Source organism: Gigantopelta aegis, chromosome 10 (assembly GCF_016097555.1).
Source record: "Gigantopelta aegis isolate Gae_Host chromosome 10, Gae_host_genome, whole genome shotgun sequence".
Lineage (NCBI taxonomy): Eukaryota > Metazoa > Mollusca > Gastropoda > Neomphalida > Peltospiridae > Gigantopelta > Gigantopelta aegis.
The window spans coordinates 88,956,705-88,982,085 of NC_054708.1; the positions used below are offsets into that span (position 1 = coordinate 88,956,705).

At 36.5% G+C, this 25,381-nt stretch overlaps 2 protein-coding genes across 2 annotated transcripts in view; one reads left to right on the plus strand and one right to left on the minus strand.

The window, feature by feature from the left end:
- The window catches only part of LOC121382543 (mucin-2-like), a 35,858-nt gene extending 24,089 nt beyond the window's left edge, over positions 1-11,769 (minus strand). Inside the window, exons 1-3 of the mRNA XM_041511999.1 lie at positions 11,721-11,769; positions 6,082-6,178; positions 3,560-3,641 (exon numbers count right to left, since the gene is read on the minus strand). Of these exons, the coding sequence (XP_041367933.1) occupies positions 3,560-3,641; positions 6,082-6,170 (171 nt within the window). The 5' untranslated portion in view covers positions 6,171-6,178; positions 11,721-11,769. The remainder of the gene's footprint in view (positions 1-3,559; positions 3,642-6,081; positions 6,179-11,720) is intronic.
- A 4,096-nt stretch (positions 11,770-15,865) lies between these two features.
- On the plus strand, positions 15,866-24,308 carry LOC121384590 (serine/threonine-protein kinase PRP4 homolog). The gene is given in 4 exon segments (XM_041515046.1): positions 15,866-16,918; positions 18,858-18,971; positions 20,422-21,582; positions 21,585-24,308. Coding segments are annotated over 4 exon segments (2,925 nt in total). The 5' UTR covers positions 15,866-16,799; the 3' UTR covers positions 23,116-24,308.
- The last annotated feature ends 1,073 nt before the right edge of the window (positions 24,309-25,381 follow it).

Consider the following 25,381-nt stretch of genomic DNA (forward strand, 5'->3'; position numbering starts at 1 on the left):
CGCTCGAACTAGTCGCCTGAACATTATCAGATATGATAATAGTAATTTTTCAATCTGTGAAAAGAAAGAAAAACCAACCATAACACAAATACAAAGCCGGTAAATAAAGACGCCATTTTGCAAATGGCGTCCGACACGACAACCGGCGATATAACAACATTTCATGTAATTAACACTTGGCAAGTCAAGCGAAATACGCGAAAGACATACGAAAGCTAACGAAAATTAAGGTGAAAAACATTTCACCCAAACACAAAGCCAGTCAACACAGACGCCATTTTGCAAATGGCGTCCGACACGACAACCGGCAATATAAACAACATTTCATGTAATTAAACGCTTGGAAAGTCAAGCGAAATACGCGAAAAAAACATACGAAAGCTAACGAAAAAGAAGGTGAAAAACATTTCACCCAAACACGAATACAAAACCAAAGGTCTTATAAAAGTTGACTCCAAACAGAGCCAAGCAAAAGGTCGTCCAGACCCTTTAGCGAAGAGAAAAAGAAGGAAGTTACAGTCATGTGACCGGAACTAGAGAGCAGTATGCAGTAGAAGAATTTAGGCCATCCCATTGGCTGTTGGGATGTTCGGACCAGACCACTTGCGTGGGGGAGAGGTGCACTTGTTCGAGGACAGGTAATGGCTATAGAAATAAGAAAATGTCTACGGCAAAATACATTGCATGGACAAAAAATAAAACAGAAGAGAAAATAGTCCTCAGCATTGTCAACTGTAGGGGTTGCATCTCGCATTTTAACTAAAACATATCAAAACATTATACTCAGGTATACAGGTCGTGTTAGCTTGTAAACAAATAACCCATTGACAGTAAAAAAATATTAAATGGGTTTATGTCATGGATATTATGGTTAAACTATAGGATAAATAGTCAGGGTTTTATTTCTCTAATTTGACTTGACGCCCGTGGCTTTGACTTTGGGAATTTTAGCGTTGTTTTACCAAAAACTGGGTATTTTCAGTTTCATTTCAAAAACATCTTATTAAGCTAAGTTAGAATTTAAGAGTAATATTAGTATACATGTACTTGTATTTATTCCAGTTAATATATCTATTTTGTAATACAAAACATTACAGGGGAGGGAAAGAGTGTTGTTGTTAAATACATAGAGTTTCTGCCAGCGGGTATAATGGGTATGGTGCCATACCCAAATTTGTTTTGCAGATTTTTAATTTGAAGTTAACCTTTTGACAATGCCCCCTGTTGACTGTGGTTGCATTCAATTCCATAGCACCATACCCAAAAATTTCGTTCATGCAGAATCACTGCATATATATTTTTATATAATTAAATTATCATTACATTCATTACAATATAACATCATCCAATTGGTCCAACCGTAGCAATGGGAGTTACTTATGTGAGAACGGCTTCACCGATTCAGTTTGTGGAGGGATTGGGTTTTTTCTATACCCCAATGAACGTAAAAGAAATAACAGACAATCGTTAAATAATTAAAAAATATCCAGGTTTATATGACTTCCTCCATTTGGACGAAAGAAAGAAAGAAAGGGTTTATTTAACGACGCACTCAAAACACATTTTATTTATGGTTATATGGCGTCAGACATATGGTTACGGACCACACAGATTTTGAGAGGAAACCCGCTGTCGCCACTACATGGGCTACTCTTCCGATTGGCAGCAAGGGATCTTTTATTTGCGCTTCCCACAGGCAGGATAGCACAAACCATGGCCTTTGTTCAACCAGTTATGGGTCACTGGACGGTGTAAGTGGTTTACACCTACCCATTGAGCCTTGCGGAGCACTCATTCAGGGTTTGGAGTCGGTATCTGGATTAAAAATCCCATGCCTCGACTGGGATCCGAACCCAGTACCTACCAGCCTGTAGACCGATGGCCTGCCACGACGCCAATGAGGCCGGTCCATTTGGACGACGTCAAAAACAACCTGAATGTTATCCTTAGAAAAATCTCAGAATTTGACATCATTACGCAAAACAGGTCACAGAAAGGACGCTAAAAGCTGATTTTTGTGTATTTTAACTAAATATGTTGTGCCCAGGTGCTTGTGCATACATTTTAGAAGAGGGTGTGGGCTCAACTGTGGCTAGCGAATTTTATGAGGGGTTAGGACGTTTTCCCAGAAAAGTATTGAAAAAAAAGATAACATTTCCTTGATCAAGGGCAGGGTTCAACTGCCGTAACCCACCCTCAGCACAAGCTTCTGTCTTTGTAATTATATAAAATCTGTCATTTATGAAATGAATTTATCAATGTGCAACTGTCTTAAACTGCATGTAAAATTGCATAGCGTAGTGAAGGATTTTAAACTCAACACCTCAGAAAATTACGTCAATACGTCAAATGGGACGTCATTATGTAAAGCAAATCACAAGAAGTTTGTTTTATTTTCTTTTTACTAGAGCACATTGATTAATTAATCATCGGCTATTGGATGTCAAACATTTGGTAATTCTGACTCGTCATCAGAGGAAACCAGTAACATTTTTCTTAATGCAAGGGATCTTTTATATGCACTTTCCCAGACAGGAAAGCACAATACCATGGCCTTTGTCCAATTGTGGTGCACTGGTTGAAACGAGAAAAAACACAACCAGCTGAATGCAAGCATCGAAATAAGTCGAGAACGGTCGTTCAGGTTACGTGTAAGAAAAGTCTAGAACGGTTTTTCGTTCTCGACAAAAGTTTCGTTTCCGAATGTAAACCAGTCAATGCATTCTAGACTTCCGCGTTTAAATTTTTTTGTAAGGAATTGCATTTAAGCAGTGTCCACTAGATGAATTTACTTCCGTTGTTTGATTTCTTGTACGAAATTGCACCGATGTTCATGCGCACTTGTGCAATTGCAAAACAATTTTGGCAATTTGCATTTAAGCAGCGCCCACTAGATAAATTTACTTCCAGATTTTGATAACAGGAATTCAATTCTAACTTTCACATAGTTGTGGTAACCTATAAGTTACCAGGCTATATTTTGTGGTAACCTGTAAATGGGTTACCAGAAACAATGCTTATTTCGATGCCTGTGAATGGATCCACTGTGGTGGTTCGATCATACGACGCAAGCATTCAACAGACAGCTAAATCACGCCCCTCAAAATGACAAGAGCATGCATATAATGAGGGTGTCAAAAATCTACTTTATATCGAGTTTGAAAACGTCTCTTGGCACGGATTTTTGTGACAATAATAATTTAAATCAATGTTATTAAAAATGGGTTCTTATGACTTTATACGAAATACTAGTCAAATTTTAAGGTCTCAAAATTACAATACTCAACTGTATAATAAACTTCCTATAATCGTAAAGTTTGCAAGTTTTAACTTCTGAACGTCTTCTGACTTAACCGATTTGCGGTTCGCGTACATTTAAGCGAAAATAACGGTGGTTCGCATGAAATATTGTGCCCAGTAAAATCCTGATAGTATGTATCAGAATGTCTAACTTGAAGGACATTTGAATTTAACTGCAAAGTTATGACTTAAAATACTATGATAAAAATACAAAGCTCAGTAAACAGAACTGTATATTTAAGACAATGCTGAAACATACCTGTGCATCACTATTGACATCCATACGGCAATGTTCCTTGGAGACTGTGGGTAACTGGATCCGGATATCACACTCGTTACTCCTGCAAGTGAAAACCACGTTTCAACGTAAGCTGAATCTTTCATAAGAAGACTTGGTATGCATAAGTAAATTTATATATATACTTAGCTAAAAAAAAGTTTAGCAATTTGGTGAATGTGCTTAAATAAAAGAAAACTTGTGACTTTCAAAATAAAATAAGACCCTGGCTGGGCTTCTAGAATTTTTATAAAATCCACTAGTGATTTTGAATATTTACTAGCCACAATTAGCCCTACTTTACTTTAAGTTAATACAATTTTACTAATAGTAATAATGTCGCCTAAAGAGGGAGATAGAGGTTAAAAACACTAAGATTGATTGGTGGTGGGGTGTGTGTGTGTGTGTGTGTGTGTGTGTGTGTGTGTATGTGTGTGTGTGTGTGTGGGGGCAGCAGGATATTCATATTTACAAAATATACTTAAATGTAGCATTTGACAAGTTTTGCTCACTAGCCGTCAGGCATGGCAATTATTTACTAGCCCAACACTGAATATCACTAGCCATGGAAGCAGCACTACCATAATCTAGAAGCCCTGCACTGGATTTAATTGCTCAAGCATCATTTGTCAGTAAAAAGCAAATAGGTTTCTGCATACAACAGCTGGAATCTTAAAATATTCAATTGTAGCAGATACACCAAGATATAGTTTGAAAAGTGGGTAAAAAATATAATGAGTCACGTGGAAATGCCCAGTGGGGTTTTCCCATCCCAACTATCCTAATCATGTTCATGGTACATAATAATGAAATTCAAGACAAGTTCATTCCTACACATTTAGCTGAACATTCAACCCATCTATAACTGTGTCCATCAAATTATCTGAATAGTACATATTGTAATTAAAAAATTAAATTGTCTGCAGCAGTGTATGTCATGATTGTATTTCTACAGCACTAGTCCTGAAATTTTTTTAGAACTCCATTCCTGAAAAGGAAAAGACAACACTAATGAACCAAACATAAAATTAGAAATAAACATTGGTTTATTGGTTCATTTTTGCAACATGTCTACATTTAAATGTACCAATTCAGGGTATAAAATTTGGCACGCACGAAATTGTCTTTCGTCTGTCAGTTATGCAAAACCAATATCAACATAAACGACGGCTTGTTCATGCAAAAGATGTATTAGTTTGTCAGAAAATCTTTACAAAAAAGTATCACTGGTTTTGTAAGAAAATAAGCCTACATTGCCGGTGTGAGTAACAATGTATCCGTGTACTTTTGTTATAAAATGCTATCTGTGTTAGCACGCCACTGACATATTTACAATTTACAGTAGATTGCTGAAATTTTCAGTCCTGACGTCACGATATTCGATGCTTGAAGAACATCACAGAACCTTTATGAGTAGTTTCTTAGAGTATTATATTATATACCGATGTAATTTAATGACACTGACGAAAACAAAACATGATGAACAAATTATAGACGGGTGTCATGAAAATATCTCTATTCCAAGTCAATCGAAATTAGTTGGATGATTACAGATTCTCTGCGGAGTTCAACATGTGTATAGATTGTTTCAGACTGAATCGGGTCTATTAATAGCAAATGTGACGTCATTCTAGCAACTGTACCTAGTGTCGGACAAAATGGACTAATATTAACTTTGTGACTGTCAAAAGCATACCCGTACATAGCCTCATCTCGCTCACGCAAAGGTACATATGCAGCTACCGTTGGATCATTTAGTTTAAAACCCATTTTGCCTGTCACAAGAGCATGTACCATGTATTACAAACATACACTGCGGTGCGCAAGATCTTGTGCCACTGTCGCTAAAAATCATGTTCTCGTTTTATATTTACAGAATTTCTAACCAATCAAAACAGACGTTAATAAATTTTGGTTAAATTATTTCGAGGTTTTAAAATGTTTGACAAATATCATCTACAGGTAAATATTGTACTTGTTTAAGCCTAAACTGAAATTGGTTAAAACAAATATTTTTAAATCTTTCCCAAAAGTGCTCAAAAACTATTTTGACATGGGTCGATTTTGGTGGGTCGACCGGGTTAGGACAAACAAAACTAGTTTTTATTTTTACCTGGTAGCTTTTAAGTTAATCCTAGCACACAAAAAGTATATTTTCGTATTTACGATAGGAGAAAATCTACAAAAATCACTCGTTTAATATCATTGCACATTAACCTTTTCATTTGTATCTGAACTACTGAAGAAAATTGTTTGTGTAAACACTAAAACCACACGAACAACATATTGGTTGTCTAAAAAATTATAATTTAATGCCCTGTCAATTACATTCATAAATTAATGCTTGGTTTTCACGAGTGATTTTACACTCGCGTAAGCTTTTTGAGATGTGCGATTTTTCACTCGCCATGGTTTTTCAAAAGCCAAGGACTGAGCAATAGCAAAGTTTTTAAAAATAAGTTCAAAGGCGTATAACCAGGTCTATCAACAACTTAACAATTTACCTTCCAAACAAACAGGATGTAGCTGTGAGTGGAAAGTGGGCACCATCTGTACCATTTCGTTTGATGACAACTATTTTGCCGAACAGCATTATTTAACCTGAAATAAAACACATGTTGAAGACATTAACAATCAGAGCTAAAAATCGGCCAAAATCCTCATAATTCAAACTTATTTTTTTGACATGAACTTTATACCAAGTGTTTGTATATAAATTTTTGTGAATGGAACTTTATCTTTTCAGACAGCCCAACTGGTAAATAATGATTCTGCACCACAAGATTCAATGACTATCACAGGGTTGAAAATTGACATGAAATATCTTACTGGCCCATCTCAAATTCAACTAGCCCTCCAATTATCACACTGAAATTTAACTGCACAGCCAAAATAAAACCTAGAATGTTCTTTGTTGAATAATAAGAATGTGCTTACTGTATATAGCCCTTTAAGACCGATAAATTGGCATGTAACTTCTTAATGATGAGTTAAAATCCATATAAAAACATGTTTTTTAAACCCACACCAACTAAAAAAAATTTGAAAAAGAAATCCAGTATAAATAAAAATGTTTCTTTACAAATTACCATTAAATTATACAGATTAAATCTCATTTTTAATACAGGGGTGAAGACAAAATGTTAGAACAGCCAAGGTATGCAACTTGACTTGCATTGTCTATGAAGTAAAAAGATAATGCAGTACAGAGACTGAAGGTAGAACTGCGCGTGCTTTAAGTTTAATAAATTCGACTGGGAGTGGCAGTCTTCTTTGTGGCAATGAGAGGGATGACCTACACTTTGTGGTGATGCAAGAGGGGAAATATAACGGATTTCCTCGAGTGGCTGTCCTGCTATAGGCGAGGCACTAGATCCATGGAATCATCTCTATTTTGTCAAATCCCATTTCGACTGCAATGTACAGATATATGGCTCTGCTTATGTATTACAGGTCTGTCGTTCATATTACGCGTGGATGTTCTATCAATTTCCGTAAGACCTTTATTAGAAAATATTTAACCTATGCAGTTTGATGGTAATTTTTACATTGTAGGGTTATGAGACATGCAGGGAAAACAAGTCGAATGTTTGGAAGGTTTTTTGGGTTTTTTAAATTTATCCTGAACTGTCAATTGATTGGTTCGTTTTTGACTCAAATGGACAATAGCCTAAAAATGTATATTTTCTGCTTCAGTAAAATGTAATAATGCGTGCACGCGCAGATTATGGGGGTTTCCCCAGTTGCACAGACCCCCCCACCCCCCCTCCAAAAAAACCTAACCCCACCACGTAGATCTACTGATGTCCATGTAAAATTTATAATTATAAACATTTACATATTGTTTCAGAAACCCCCTCTTACTCAAATCATAATCTGGATATTATATATGCAACAGTAATAGGCTTCTAATAAAATAAAGTCCAAAAGAAAAATAAATCTGAAAAAAAGAAGAAAAAGAGAACCGAACTTCATTACGCTCAGGCCGTTACACAACGGCATATGAGGAACATACTTATTGTTTATTACATAGAGAATAATACACGAGGGGCCGTAAGATACCATTTATCTTACGAGTTGTTTTAAAATGTATCTAACGAGTGAAAGTGAGTTTGATACATTTTTAAACAAGTCGTGAGATAAATGGTATCCAACGGACACGAATGTATTATTCTATTTCTGACATATCCTCAAAAACCAGGTTTTAAGCAAGTTTTAACATCTTTTTCGACTAAAAGTTATTTACAGCCGTTGCACTTTTAGCAGACTTACACGTCTCAGACACATGGTTGTCAGGTTAACTATACATCAGTCTAATCAATTTCCATCACACTAGGTTGTTAGTGGACGTATGGCATTGGTGACATGGTCATCACCTAGGAGCAGCCAGTCGTATGTCTTGAAATGGCTAAAACATGTACATGTATTAACAAGTACTTATGTGTAATCATAAATAAGACATAGAGCGCGCTTCTTTTACTCGCCCAGAGAGCCAGAGTACACCGCACAGCAATGGAGTCAACGGGCACACTGTTCAGGACTTACTCCACCTCTGCCAGTCGATGACTCGGTGGAATGGGCACTGTTCAGGACTTACTCCACCTCTGCCAGTCGATGACTCGGTGGAACAGGCACTGTTCAGGACTTACTCCACCTCTGCCAGTCGATGACTCGGTGGAACAAGCACTGTTCAGGACTTACTCCACCTCTGCCAGTCGATGACGTGGTGCAGCGAAAAAATAAGATGGCAGGCAATTCAAGTTTTGTTTTTCAATGTTTTTGTTGAACGACACCACTAGAGCACATTGATCATCAGCTATTGGATTATTAGCCAAACGAGAGTAAAAAAATCACAAGGACTAGTTAAACAATATAACCACCAGTCCAACAGGCGACATCGTTGTTCTGATTGACTGTATCTGCAAGTAAAAGCATTTATTTATGTTGAATACTTGAAATGAATGTGTGACGACAGTGTGACGTTTCGCCATGAAACCTGTTGTGCTTCAAATTTAAATATTTTGTGTTGTGCATGGTTCCAATTTGTTGTCGTGTGCTTTGTGAGGTCCCATCCCCCTACAAAAATGTTTTTGTAAATATTTTCAGTTTGGCTTGAGCAAGTGTTTTGGAAATAACAATATCGTCAACGAACCTAACTGTGTTATGCTTCCAACTCTGTTCAGTTTGTTTTCTCGTGCAGTTCGCACAATCAACATCTGATTTGTTGTTGTATGCTTGTCGTTCAGTTGTGAGGTTTTTCTTCACAATTTGTGAACATTTTGAATGAAAATAAAGTTCAGAGAAGTAATTATCTCATTCCAATAAGCCAACAACTTCCAGATTTTAAAAATACATTAATGTCTGCAATATGTTTTGAGCTCTATTTTTAGAAAGACCTGTCCCAAAACCACAGAAGCAGAGTCTGGCGCTGTCAAAATATAATTTATGTTCTATATCTTCTAGTGGTGTTCCAATGATCAACTATAATCCAAAATTTATCGGATTGGCTCTTACAATGTGATGATCGATTATAAAAATCCATAATCAATTGTGTGGGAAAATGTTAACTGTAAGTTTAACTGTTCCTCCAGTTTAGATAACATTGATGTAAATATACAGTGGTTTGTGTTTGTTTTCATGTGTACATAAAGACAAATTCCATTAAAGACAAATTCCATTAAATAGTTAATAAAGGTAAAATTAGCCATTTGCAGCGTGCACACGACAATAGGTACATGGTCCTTATAATTCAAAGCCTTCTTATGGTCATGGAATTCTAACTAATTATGTATTCTAAAGTTGATCGGTTGGTGCCAACCGATTATGAAATCCCAACCGATTCACATCACTAAATTGTCTTTTGCTGCGGTAGGATGCAGTGTTTTGTCATGTTTGATTCAGTTTCAGTGCGTTTCTTATTTAACTGGTAGTACCATACTTGCCAGACCCTAAAATCAATGGTCGCCCAACGGACTACCTTTGTAAAATTCTTACTCACCCTTAGCCAATAAAGGTCGCCACGAGCAACTGCTAATTTTCAACCCTGCCATCATATGACCGCATGATGGAGTCTTTTTCTCTCATTCATTTGGTAAATTAACCATTATTTTACATGAACAGATAAAGATGGCTGAACAAGTAATTTTTGTAATTGACCATTTTATCATAAACTACACTACAAATTAACACGATAGCTTTTATAATGAAGGTTTTAATAACCTCATGTCACCATCTCACAATAATATATTACCAATGATGTCATGTTAAACGCAAGCGCATGATATCGATGAATTTCTTATAGTTTTCTTTCATGGGATAGCTCTTCCATAAACCTGAGGATGAGCAGGCCTCTGAGAATTAAAAATCTGCGTGACCCATTTATCGGTTATGCAGAAATAAATCCAGGTAACCTAATCCCTTTTTGCACAACCTGTTATATCCAAGTAAATGGTGCTCCAAAGTTTTAGCAAAAAAAGTTAGGTTATGCAAAATTAGAATTGTGTGAGCAACGCACGAACGAAATGATCGTTCTCGCAATTTTCAGAGGCCTGGCGAGAGAAAAGGTTTTCTTAGTCCAAATTGTTTTTATTTGTTTAATGTATTTGTGAATCATTGATTAATTTGTTCACAGTATTGTATCACGATTCACCACACAAGTTTCAGAGATCACTACACAAACAGTACTTGCTATCTAATCAATTTTCAATTAACTAAAAATGGTGCTAATCAATAGTTAAAAAATAAATTGTTCCCTGTGAACACTCAAATATTTATTTATTGGTACCATCATTTAACATGCAATATCAATTACAGATTAATTGGCTAAAAACTGTTTAGAGATGTTAAAGACTGTCTTTGCTGGTTACAAACTGACATTCAAAGAAATAATGATGAATGCTTTCAAAGTAATATCCACAATTACACGAGGGATCCCAGTTCACAGTATATATAGTGGTTGCGAATGAATCTCGCATTTTTACATGGATTACATTACAACTAATATTGCTTACCTCGGACAATGTGTCTACTTGATTACAACATATAGACCAATAAATCTAAAATGTTATTTCTTAGCCATTGAAATGGTTAATCATTTTCGTTTTGTGGTAAACTACTAGTATATAAAAGAAACTAAATTTTAGTGGCACTATCAACTTGTTATTGTTTGTCTGTGTCCATTATAGTACTTATACTTAAATAGTGCTTATTCTTTTCTTCGATCAGCTATACTCTCCACAAACTATATATATATTATTAGTATCATTATTATTTTGAGAGCTTGTTAAAAAATAGCGTCATAATAAATTTGTAAATACAATAATCATAAATTTACTTTAATTGTCACATTCCCTATTATAATTACAATATTGTAACTATAATTATAATAGACTGTATCAAATTGTCACCATCATACTTGGTAACCCCTCTTCTTCCGCAGGCAAAGCTTAGGTATAGGGTAGTGAATGGCGCACATTAAGTCAATACCTTTTTCAATGTGAACAGCAGGCATAACACTAACTATTGGCAAGACTTCCGAACGTTCCAGCAAGGCAGAATTCAGTTCATTCAGGCTTACGTTTGGGGTTAGTGATATTATTAGCATGCATGTTGGAATGTTGGGAATCGGATGTCTTTCCACAGTATTTACAAAGATTTAAATAAAATGTCCAAACAAATATCTGCGATCTAGACTAAAGCATCATGAAACGATTTCAAGGTTTTGTACATTGTACTTGTAATGAATTGCCGAATCTCCATTTGGCTCCAATTAGTTATTAGACAAAAATATTTAAAATACAAGCAATGAAGCATAGGTATCATCAATACTGCAGCTGATAATTAAAATTGTATTTATCTATCTGGCAAACAACCTACCTCATATTATACTGGGGTGGGGGGGGGGGGGGGGGGAGTGTGTAACTTTAACCATAAGAAATTATTAGAAGAAAAAAATCCACATTGACATTGTTTATGTCCTGATATTATACGCAAGGTAAACAGTGTAATAAAACGCATAACAAGCAAGTACATTCATTTATACGTTATCACAAACACAATAAGCTCACTATTAATACACTAAGCGGGTAATAATTATTAATATAGCATAAATATAACTTTTTATATAAAAAATCTTCAGTTTTACCTTCCACCGCAAAATGCAGGCTAATGTACAAATAGGCGGGAAATCACAAATAACCAAGCGCTATAACAAATAGGTCACTTTATAATGTGCAGTAAATTACTATGACAATTGTTTTTTTCTCGGTGTGTTTAAAACCCAAAAGTATTACTTTAATTTATGACTACGTCGTGTATTCAAAACACAAAATTAGATGCTTAAAAATTACAGTACACAATATTGTCGATTTTTGTTTTAAACATTATGGCTGATCACAATGCGCGGTTTAATACATTTGTTTTCAAAATTATCATCTGAAGCGGATTTGATTGGCCGATATTTCTACATAGGTCAAAGGTTTCGCCCATATTTGGCAATGTAGGACAAAGGTTATATTAAAGTGCGTTTTTGAAGGTAAGCGGGAATACATTTTTTTTTACGGTTATTACAAAGAAAATTATAGTTTTAATATTTTTGTTAAGCACTGGAAAATCATCAATAATTTCGTAATGGTTCACAGTCTGTTAAGTCTATGATGGCGATAGGTTTATTACTGCGCATCAGTTACTGGCGTAATACTTTCACACACACACTGCAGTCGATTCACCGTTTAACTAACGACCATGACTCTGGCATCTCGCCAGGAACAGTGCTGGTTTAACGGGTGTTTTAGATCTATTATTTGATCAGGTCAAATTGATCACTATGTTTTATTTTAATCTTCAACAAAATTTTAATGGGGCATTTAAGTTAACAATGTTCGAGAAAAATGACGTTTTAAAATGACTACCGTATCGAAAGTCGTGCTTTTTAATAAACATTGGTTGATTGGTACATATCATATATGTATTATGGTACATACATTGTAGACTAGTAATGGGCATACTTACTAGCCTAATCGGACTAACTTCTTACTAAATATTTGTTAAAATTCTAAAAACAAATTGGCTAATATTAGTAGTCAACAGCCCTCATTGATATTGGTATGTAGGGGAATGTCAATATCAATAAGGGGAGGGGTGACTGACTAGCTTTGTGTATGATTTTATAAAACTTAAAGGAAGAGACAATTACGGCATTTGGCCTGGTATGCATATTCAATGATATATAATGCACATTATTGCTTAATTAATATCAACAAGTATAATCGTATAGTTAATTAATAAAATGGTTAAATGTGAAGGCTATTATATATAACGGGCGCAGCCATTTTGTACCATCTCAGTGAGTACGCCCTCTGGCGAGCTGCTGGTTACATAATACTTAACGCGTAACATCAGTAATGAGCTTTAGAACTAGAGAAACACAATCTACCTGTTTTTTGCGGGATGATAAATAGTCATACATTGCAATGTTCTGTAATAATACACATCCCAGTAAGCCAGCAATAAGTATATCCAGCACTATATATATTATTTTTCAATACAAAATAAAATACCATTGTCAAAGTGGCTACAGAACAAGTCGAAATAATTAACAATGTTTTGTCCATGCATTAACCTACGTACTGAAATGATACACAGTGTTTTCTTAGTTAATTGGTCTATGCTGTTAGTTGCTTCTACCTGTGATTCCTGATTGGCAGGTGTGTATTTGATTGGTAACCAGACGAGCCAATTAATTGACGCTGTCTAGACACAAAAATACATACTGGTATTGTGGAATATTACCTGTCGCCCCTAAAATGGTAATGGACATGGTTCATTACTGTAAATAGTTCTGTAAAACTATTGAGTAGACTTTTCCATCTAAAACCACAGAACTGACCAATTACGTAGTCCCAAAGAAAATAAAATTATCACTTGGGTACCGTGGGTTGTCGTTTTTGCTCCAACGTAGCATATCAATAGGCCTAATAGTGTACATTTTTCCATTGGATTATTTAACAGAGAAAAATATTATAACTCCATTTTGTTCCGTTAATGCAACTTGAAATATATTTAGTTAAATAATTTATTATATTATTACGTCATTTATGCTGTTTTACAAGTTAGGTTGATTAAAGAGAAGTGCCTTGTCGAAAATTATTGCTTTTGTTTACACTGTACATACAGGAGATGGTCAGGAGCTGACGTCACTTCGCCCCAAGCTATCACACCGGACGTCACAAAAAACAAAATGGCTGCCCCCAGTTAGCAGGAATAATATTTTTTTTTATTAACTCTTAAAATTAACGCGTTTTTCATTTGTTAAAGTGTCAGTATGTGTTGGTGGTCCGGGTATGCATCTTTCCAACACATAAGGCTCTTTGTTTGAGTTGACCCTACCTTTAATGTACAGTAAAAACAAAAAAAGGTTTCATTGGGGAGGGGGACATGGACCCTGATGCCCACCCCACGCCACTGGTAGGCTACATAATAGTGCAGGGCGCACACTAAGTCAATACTTCAGACTACACACACAACAGATTATATTATAATTGGTTTTGCAATGGTTTTTAGAGAAGTCTTCCATTGATGTTAAATTAACTAAAAATAACTGTAAGTGGTTTAACCTACTACATGTATTAAAACAAATAATAGCTGGCCATATTTTATTTCCCATTCCGAGCCCTGTAGTTACCAAGGTGTTTACCTTTTGCTTTTTGCATAAGGAGGCGAGACGTAGCCCAGTGGTAAAATAGCTCGCTTGATATGCAGTCGGTTTGGGATTGATCCCTGTTAGTGTGCCCATTGGGCTACTTCTCGCTCCAGCCAGTGTACCACGATTGGTTCATCAAAGGCCGTGGTATGTGCTACCCTGTCCATGGGATGGTGCATATAAAAGATCCCTTGCTAATCGAAAAGAATAGTCCATTTTGTGGCGACAGTGGGTTTCCTTCCTCAATATCTGTGTGGTCCTTAAAGGGACAGACCCTAATTTCAACCTGTGAAAATTAACTCTAAGTTTAGTTAATGTACAAACTTGTACTACATTTGGATAAAGTTACAATTGAGTGAAACATGAGTCAGTGACTTTGAAATGGTGAAATACCCTCTAAAAATAGACTAAAAACTCGACCCCATAACTGTTACTTCCCAGACACACGTGCGTTTTCAAAAATATGAGAAATCCATTTTGTGATACTAAAACACCAGGATGACCAAAAACACTTTGAATGTGCAGAAATGGATAATCTAAACAATAACATCTAAGTAAAGTATAATTTCAGTTATCAAAAACGGCTCTAATAGTGAAACATATGCCTTAGTGTTTAAAAACTATGGTATGTCCCTTTAACCATATGTTCGATGCCATATAACCGTAAATAAAATGTGTTGTTAAATAAACCATTTCCTTCCTTTTTTGCATAAAATCAGGGTTAAAAATTAGTCCGTGGTTAAGGGCAACTATGAATTTTACAAAGCTAGTCCATTGGGCGACCATCAATTTTAGGGTCTGGCGATTATGATACCCATTGAAAAAGAAAGGCACTGATGCTGAATTTAAGGTGACAAAACACACTGCGTCTGTGCCTTCGTGAACAACAGATCTAGCCAGTATATTTGGCAGCGGTAGACTCGTTACCTAGCATAACGACAGTGGTGTGACGTCACTAAGGATAGGTTTAGCGCTGAAACATACACAATGATGTAACAAAATAGCGTCCGTCTATAGAGGCTATAGCCATAGTCTGCTTTCAGTTTTCAAAACATGTTTTTCATCTATAATTATTGTTTGTGTCAATGTAGGGGGGAAAAAAGAAACCAGTTTTGGCAAAAATGGATGATGTTCAGTGAAATTAAATAAAATTCTACCAAAACTTGTATGATTTAAGGATGTGGTGTACTTCCATTTTAGTCCTAAAATGGACGGCAATCACAGGACTCATTTTGTCTTCGTATTTAACAATATATCACATATCTGAGTGTAATTTGTTTTATTACTTTGTTACGTTTGACAGACAAGTCATTTTATGACATCAGTTTCAGTAGATACAGATATGTGGGAATAATCCCCTGCTCCCCGCCCCATTCTCCACCCCGACCCCATTCTCCACCCAAACCCACAATAGAATTTTTTTAAATGGAAAATAATGTTATTTATACTGTTTGTGTTTTTAAGAACATAGTTGATCACTCAAATGAAACACGTGCTCAGACAATTTATGGTGGCCTTTTTATGAATTTGTATCTATGTATGGGGTATTTCAAGCTTATTATTATCTTATATTGATTTACTCATCCAGCATTACTATATGTGCAAAAATGAAAAAGGTGTAATGACTTTTAGATTCTGTATACAATTGTAAAGTAAATAGTCAGTACCAGTAAATATTTAAAATTTAAGTCACTTTTTCCTTTAGTTCCAATGTATTTAAAACTTCGTTTTAGTGTTGAAGATATGTACTTGTGTGTGCTAGATGCCATTTTAAGCAACACAACTAGTGTTCTTTTTGTTGCATTACAAAAAAGTTTAAAATTAAATATGGTTGATGGATATAAAACATGATTAATTAGACTACACACGGATAAAAAGGAAACATCAGTGAATCATACACCTATTCACTTTATGGTCCGTGGATCAAAATTTTGTCCAGTGACCTATGATGATTTTTTTTTGACATTCCAATAATATAAGGAGATCTATAATATGTGAAAATTTCAAGGTGTAATGACTTAAATTTTGACTGAATATTATCATTTCCCCTTAAAGGTGTCGGCTTATTGGAATGGAATGGATACACCATAATTATATTGTAGACCAACTTTTTGACATTATTCAATGCTATGGTAAAATTAATCATATTTAATTAGCTTACATTATTCTGGCACAAAATAAAAATCTATCTTATAGTTTTAACTCACACTAACAATGGAATTTTCCATTACTACAGGGATTATTCCCAAGTAATAAACATGTAATTTAACAGGTTGGAAAAGCAATGCTAGCTGAAAATATTTTTTACTACTCAAAAACAGGCCCCGTGCTTATAAACCTTAAAGTCTAGACTTTAATAAACTCCAGACTTTACTGTCATGGTAACGCCATTCAAATAGCATCATGTTAAAGTCTGGAAATTATTAAAGTCTAGACTTTAAGTTTTATAAGCACGGGCCCTGGTCTGTGAAGTAATTGAATTTTTTTTTTTTTTTTTAGGTAGATTGCTGATTTGACTACAGAATGCCGATTAACCGACTGAAAACGCCCCTGAGATCAAGACGAGGTGTGGTGCCATCACGGTCATCTTTTACAGTGTCATCCACAACCACCAGGGTGACGGAAAAACATTTCATTGATGTGTAATCACATTTTATTATTATGTCAAGTATTAGTTGGCACATGGGCAGGACGTAGCCCAGTGGTAAAGATTGATGTGCAGTCGATCTGGGACCGATCCCCATCGATGGACCCAGTGTGCTATTTGTCGTTCAGTGCACCACGACTGGTATATCAACGGCCGTGGTATGTACTATCCTGTCTGGGATGGTGCATATAAAAGATCCCTTGCTACTAATAGAAAAATGTAGTGGGTTTCCTCTCTAAGCCTATATGTCCAAATTACCAAGTGTTTGACATCCAATAGCCGATAGTAAATCCATGTACTCTAGTGGTATTAAACAAAACAAAGTTTCTCTTTATCATTACAATCAATAAATAAGTTTATGGCATGTGGATGGTTTTAAGTAGACTTCACTGGTCAATATGCTCTATTGGTGTTGTTAAACATAACAAACTTTAACTTTAGTTAGCACAAACAATAAATACATGCTGGATGTGGTAAAACCATCTTAAAGGTAGGGTCAACTCAAACAAGAGCCGTATGTGTTGGAAAGATGCAAATCCGGACCACCAACACATACAGACACTTTAACAAATGAAAAACATGTCATTTTAGAGTTAATAAAAAAACGTGTTTATTCCTGCTAACTGGGGGCAGCCATTTTGTTTCGTTTTTGTGACGACCGGTGGTATAGCTTGGGGCGAAGTGAGTCAGTTCCGTCCATCTCCTCTATGCACAGTGTAAACAAACGCTCTAATTTACGACAAGGCGCTTCGCTTTCATCAACCTGACTTGTAAAACAACAAATGACTTGATAGTATAATTAACTATTTAACTAAATATATTTCAGTTTGCATCAATATAGCAAGTTATAGTATTTTTTTCTTTTAAAAAATCCAAAGAAAAAATGCTTATTGGTAGGATACGTTTGAGCAAAAACGACCACTCACGATACCCAAGTGATAATTTTCTCTTTTTTTTGGACTACGTAATTGGTCAGTTCTGTGATTTTAGATGGGGAAAGTAATACAGTAATAAAGCAGGGCGGCTGATAATGCCCATTACGATTTGAGGGGTATCCGTGCAGTTACCACACAATACCCTGTGATCTTAATAAAAGAGGCACGTCTTTTTAATTTGTCTAGACACAGTGTCTGGGGACAGTCTAAATATACACCTGCCAATCATGAACAACAGGTACAGGCCACGGAAAGAAAAGACCAATTAACCAAGAAAACACTCCGATTATTATTTCAGTACATGGATTAATTTATGTACAAAACATAATAGTTTATTTTGTATTGAAAAATAATATATAATTGGTGCTGGCTTACTAGGATGGATATTATTACAGAACATTGCGAATCATCCGCAAAAATCAGGTATGTTTTGTTTCATCAGTTCGAAGACTTAATTCCTGATGTGACACGTTAGGTATTACATAACCACCAGCTCGCCAGAGGGCATATTCACTGGGATGGTACAAAATGGCTGTGGCCGTTATATATAACAGCCGTCACATTTAACCATTTTATTAATTAACTATACGATTATACTTGTTGATATTAAGCAATAATGTACATTATATATTGTTGAATAAGCATACCAGGCCAAATGCCTTAATTGTCCCTTCCTTTAATATTATATGGCTAGACCCTAGTTAAAAGAAGTCTGGTGTTACCTGGCCAGCTTAAAAACAAACATCTAGGAATGAAATTGTGTGATCTGTTTCAAATGTGTTTGGCATTGTGTTGGAAATTAGCTCCATTTGAGGAGAGTGATCTTTGGTTCACCTTCATTGTGTTCATAGACATTCAATTACTTAAACACAAAAATCTTTTTTAATACCTGGTCAGGATATATTTTCCAGTGGTAATGGTTTTTGTTTTGTAACTTCAGTGGATGATGCGAACTGTATAAATATATGTGTTGTTTTTGTTTTCTTTTCTCTGCTGCAGTACTCCGGTGAAGAGTTACCTTCCTGAAGCTGGTGACTTGTCTCCCTTGTCTCCGGGATGGGTTCCTGGCAAACTGGCCGTCTTCAAGTCACCATCTCCTCGCAAGACTCGCAGGTTTTCAATTTAACATTTTCAACATAAACTTGCACTATATAGTAATACCGGTACTCTGAAATGTGGTAGTCTCACTTAAATACCCATGATGTACATTTTAAAGTCACCCAGTCGCCCTTGACAAGTGAAAATAACATTGGAAAAGTTAAAACCGTATTCTGTTATTAGAGGAGCACTGCAATTATTGCATTACAGGGGCATGGAGTCAGGAGGGCACCACATCAATTTTGATAACACAGAGATTTGGCTTGCGATGGACATGCCTGAACCTTGAAAGGATATAAGCACATAAATAAATTTACTAAGACTACAGGGCTTGAAATGGGAAGTAAAATATGGCCTGTTGTTATTGTTTATAGACAACCGGTCAAAAGACTACTGGAAGTAAGAGAGTAGTACAGGGTGGAGGGCTTTGGTTAGTGTGTGAAAAATGAGGACTTCTGTGATGTATTTTAGAGCATTGTGGAATTATTACAAGAAACAAATCCACATTGACATTGTTTATGTTCTAATATGCAAGATAAACAGTCTGTCAGGTCAGCTAACCACTGTCTCCAGGTCACAATACATCGGTTGTCCATCAGGTCAGCTAACCACTGTCTCCAGGTCACAATACATCAGTTGTCCATCAGGTCAGCTAACCACTGTTTCCAGGTCACAATACTTTGGTTGCCCATCAGGTCAGCACTGTCTCCAGGTCACAATACATTGGTTGCCCATCAGGTCAGCACTGTCTCCAGGTCACAATACATCAGTTGTCTGTCAGGTCAGCTAACCACTGTCTCCAGGTCACAATACTTTGGTTGCCCATCAGGTCAGCACTGTCTCCAGGTCACAATACATTGGTTGCCCATCAGGTCAGCACTGTCTCCAGGTCACAATACATCAGTTGTCTGTCAGGTCAGCTAACCACTGTCTCCAGGTCACAATACATCAGTTGCCTGTCAGGTCACAATACATCAGTTGCCCGTCAGGTCAGGTAACCAGTCTCCAGGTCACAATACATCAGTTGCCCGTCAGGTCAGCTAACCACTGTCTCCAGGTATCAATACGTCGGTTGCCCGTCAGGTTGGCTAACCATTGTTTCCAGGTCACAATACATCGGTTGCTCATCAGGTCAGCTAACCACTGTCTCCAGGCCACAATACATCATCGGTTGTCCATCAGGTCAGCTAAACACTGTGTCTCCAATCCAGGATACAATACATATATATGCACTGTTACAAAGCCAAACCAATAAGTGTCTTCAGGGTAATTATGGAGACAGGGAACATTTTGTTTTTAAAATCTTTATTAGCTATATTTCTAGTCAATTGAAAAGTGATTAGCAACTACTGTTTAATATTTTTAAATTGTGTAGTGATATCTGAAAGTTGTGTAAGAAACACTTTCGCTGATTTTGATTTCCTGCAGTGCATGTACACATAATAAGCTGACGTTTTACTTTCAGGTCGTCTGTGTTTCGACACCTACAGAGTAAGAAGATGGACTCGGTCTTCAAGGCTCCAACTGGATTTCCTCTCAAATCACCTCCTGGTGTGAAAACCAGGAGTCGACGTTCTTCTGTCTACTTCATGAACGGAGAAACGATTATAGAAAAGGTTGTCAAGCACGACAATAGACCATCGTCAGGGAGACGGAAGACTATGATACAAGTGAGTGTTATGTCAGAACAACCCGAGAAGAAACTGGGACGGCTAAGCCGAAATAAGGAGGGCAAATCCAGCAAGAAGTCTCCACAAAAAAATCAAACAACTAGAGCAAAGAAAAGTAGTCCAGCAAAACAACAGACGAGAAGCAAGCAGGCTGAGAAATCTGCCATTTGTGTGAGTGCGAAAAGAAAAGGAAACATTCCTGCTGAACCCGACAGTCCCATCAAAAGGACGAAAAGAAGTAGTGCTGAAAAGACCACTTTTAGCCCAAAACGGTCTGCAAAAAAGGCAAGAGGTGGGTCTGCTGCAAAGAAGAGAGTCCGGTCTGCTGTGAAGCAGTCTCCCGGTGCAGTCTCCTCGACTACCACAACACCTGTCAAAGATGGAGCCTCGGAGCCTCGAAGAGCAAAGAAATCGAGAAAGTCAACGAGCAAAAGTACTTCAGAAAAAAAAGTTAAAAACAGAATGAGCACAAGAGAAATGGCTGTCCTTCTGGATGAGTCACTAACACTGACGAGGCAACCACAGAGTTCTGCAGTCAGGTCTTCGGCAAGGAAACGGCCAGTGATGGAAAAACAATCTTCACCAGCCTCCAATCGGAAGTCCGTCAAACGCGATAGATCATCTATATCACCGTCTGGGTCTCCACCACTCCAGAGTCTGAAAAAGAGGTTGTCTGGGCAATTTGTCAATTCAGAGACACCTGTACAGACCCCTATTATATCCACAACAGTTCTTGGGAAAGATGGCAAAATATCTAGTAGTCGTAAGTCGTCTCCAGTTAAGACACCAGGACGAAGAAAATCAGAGTCGGAAAAAAAGTTTTCTGTTTCAACACCTGTAATAAACGTGAAAAAAACTGTTACACCGTCGTCGGTTAAACTTTCTAAGATAAATATTTCAGACGAGAAAAAACCCAAAAATCACCAAAGCTGTCTCCAACCAAAACTCCAAAAATAAAATCCTTGTCTGATAAAAGCAGTAAAGTATCCACTCCGAAGAGCAGTGTGTCTAAGACATCGGTCACATTAAGTAAAAGTTTTTCATCGCGAAAAAGTTTGTCATCCAAAAGCCTGAATGCAGACATGTCCGATATCTCATTTGATGATTTGCAGAAACCAAGAAAATCTCTCAGTATGTCAGGAAAGTCTGAAAAACAGTCTGCGTCAAAATTAATAAAACAAACTAAATCTCAGTCTAGGCTGTCTGGTACCAAATCACCACTTAAAGCTACAAGGTCACCGCTAAAAGCTAAAAAGACACCGCTGAAATCTACAAAGTCGCCCAGACAAGAAAATAAGGATGGAAGTGGTCTGTCACTCAGGCACAGACCACATGTTGATGTGCCGAAAAAGAAAATTGTCATTGAACTGAAGAGTTTTTCCGACATTACACCTGTCACTAAAGTGAAAACAACTGTTACACCGTCGTCGAGTAAACATTCTAAGATTAATATTTTAGACAAGAAAAAATACAAAAAATCACCAAAGCTGTCTCCAATCAAAACTCCAAAAATAAAATCCTTGTCTGATAAAAGCAGTAAAGTATCCACTCCGAAGAACAGTGTGTCTAAGACATCGGTCACATTAAGTAAAAGTTTTTCATCGCGAAAAAGTTTGTCGTCCAAAAGCCTGAATGCAGACATGTCCGATATCTCATTTGATGATTTGCAGAAACCAAGAAAATCTCTCAGGATGTCAAGAAAGTCTGAAAAACAGTCTGCGTCAAAATTATTAAAACAAACTAAATCTCAGTCTAGGCTGTCTGGTACCAAATCACCGCTAAAAGCTAAAAAGACACCGCTGAAATCTACAAAGTCGCCCAGACAAGAAAATAAGGATGGAAGTGGTCTGTCACTCAGGCACAGACCACATGTTGATGTGCCGAAAAAGAAAATTGTCATTGAACTGAAGAGTTTTTCTGACATTACACCCATTTCTAGATTAAAGCTGTCTTCTCCAGCTCAACACTCAACTCCCAAATTGTCCAGCAGACTGCTGTCTCTCCAACAGAAACATGTGGAAGCTACAGCCAGGTTGCAAGAACTGAAACAATCTAGAGGTCAATCTCTGCAGTACCGAGACAAAAACATTGAAAAACTCAAATTATCAGCATCAGAAACCTTGCTTAAAGGTCATGCAGATGTCATCAACTCTGACATGTTATCCTCAGTGAACACAAGATCTGTGGCTTCATTATCGAGCAGGAAGCGAAAACAGACCATGTTGTCATCTACGGTGGAATCAGTCTCAAAACGCCGCCGAACTGAGTTGAGGAGAGATAGTCCTCTGATTTGCAGCAGTACCAGCCAGGAGCAGTCGGCCGTGTGCCTGAAGCAGGGTTTGAAGAGACATGAGCTGGGCGAGGGAGACCAGACTGACGACAGTTCACTGACCTACGTACGGTCTGTGTCAGTCGACTTGGAGCAGGAGGAGCACGAGGACTTTGATCGTACAACAACCAGGTCAAGAAGCTGGTGCACCGTCATGTAGGCCGGGCAGCCATCTTTGATTTACGTTTTCTCTCCATCCACCACTACTTTGTCCAGCCTTGAGTACCTTCTGACTTGTGTCTCTTGACATGAATTGTCTTTTGGTAGGAAATAAATGGTAGTAAATATTTTTAATTTGAAATCACTTTTATAGTACATGTAATGATTTAAATTGGATTTCAAATTGACTGTGAGTTATAGCTGACAATGATGTTACATATTATAGGCCTACCTGACAACGTGACGAATAACACATGACTGTTAAATTTACTCCAAAAGTAATGGGTAGTGTTGAACCATTGCAGAAATTTAAATTTAAGAAAAAAAGTTCATTATATTTAGTTATGGAATGTTGACTTTAAAAAACAGTGTACAGCCACACTGTCCCAAAAAGTTCTGAGTGCCAATGGTCAACTGAATATAAATATTTTTTTAATTCCAGTATTTAATATTTTCCCAAAATTGCTTTAATTTAAAAAAAACTTAATAATAACTCACATTAACCCTACTTTTAAAATGTTTACCTTTTTCTTTTTATTGGGATATTTTTATGTTTGATTATTAAGCAGACATTCCACTAGTTTTACTACTGCTTACATAGAGGTTATCTGGTGGTTTGTAGTTATACCATGGTTATTTTTTAAACTAATGGTGACCAACGTTAACTAATGGTTGGTGTTTAGCAGTAGTTAAATTGTATGTTAAGCACTAGTTACTAGCCACTGGTTACATATAAGTTAACTTATAGTGTCTAGCAGTAGTTAAATTGTATGTTAAGCACTAGTTACTAGCCACTGGTTACATATAAGTTAACTTACAGTGTTTAGCAGTGGTTACTGTGGATTATATTTGCTGATGGTTAGTGTTTGGCATGTGTTACATGTAGGTATACTTATAGATGTTTTCATGGTTTTATGATGGTTAAGCAGTCAATACATTTTACCTTTGGTTACATAAAGGGTAACCAATTGTTAGGGTTTTCCAGCAGTTTTATTTTGGTTAAATAATGGATACTTTTAACCATTGGTTACATGAATGGTAACCAATACTTATGTTTTGCCACTGATGTTATAGTGTTTTCCCTAGCTTGTTTTAGCATGGTGCAGCACCATGCCTCAATAGTCTAGCATCATCTTGCCTTAATCAGCACCATGCTGCCCTGAGATGAAACAAGCCTTTTTCAATAATTAATTCTAAAACTGACTATAAAACACCCAAAGGTATTATTAATGAATGAAGTATGCCTTTTATATATTTTGCCATTCATTTATTAAAGCAAACATATAAATTACATTAATGTTTATTTTAATTAATTTTTGTGTATTTTTAATGAAAAACAAGTGTTTGGTCTACCATGCCTTGCTTAATTTCTAGGGAAATCACTAGATGTTATGTTAGTTACGTGACGGATACATTTGACCTGTGGTTACATGTGTGTAACCAATACTTAAGTTTTGCCAATGATGTTACGTTAGTTATGTGACGGATACATTTGACCAGTGGTTACATGTGTGGTAATCAATACTTATGTTTTGCCAATGATGTTACGTTAGTTATGTGACTGATACATTTGACCAGTGGATACATGTGTGGTAACCAATACTTATGTTTTGCCAATGATGTTACGTTAGTTATGTGATGGATACATTTGACCAGTGGTTACATGTGTGTAACCAATAGTTAAGTTTTGCCAATGATGTTACGTTAGTTATGTGACAGATACATTTGACCAGTGGTTACATGTGTGGTAACCAATACTTATGTTTTGCCAATGATGTTACGTTAGTTATGTGACCGATACATTTGACCAGTGGTTACATGTGTGGTAACCAATACTTATGTTTTGCCAATGATGTTATGTTAGTTATGTGACCGATACATTTGACCAGTGGTTACATGTGTGTAACCAATACTTATGTTTTGCCAATGATGTTATGTTAGTTATGTGACCGATACATTTGACCAGTGGTTACATGTGTGTAACCAATACTTATGTTTTGCCAATGATGTTACGTTAGTTATGTGACCGATACATTTGACCAGTGGTTACATGTGTGTAACCAATACTTATGTTTTGCCAATGATGTTATGTTAGTTATGTGACCGATACATTTGACCAGTGGTTACATGTGTGTAACCAATACTTAAGTTTTGCCAATGATGTTATGTTAGTTACGTGATACATTTGACCAGTGGTTACATGTGTGGTAACCAATACTTATGTTTTGCCAATGATGTTATGTTAGTTATGTGACTGATACATTTGA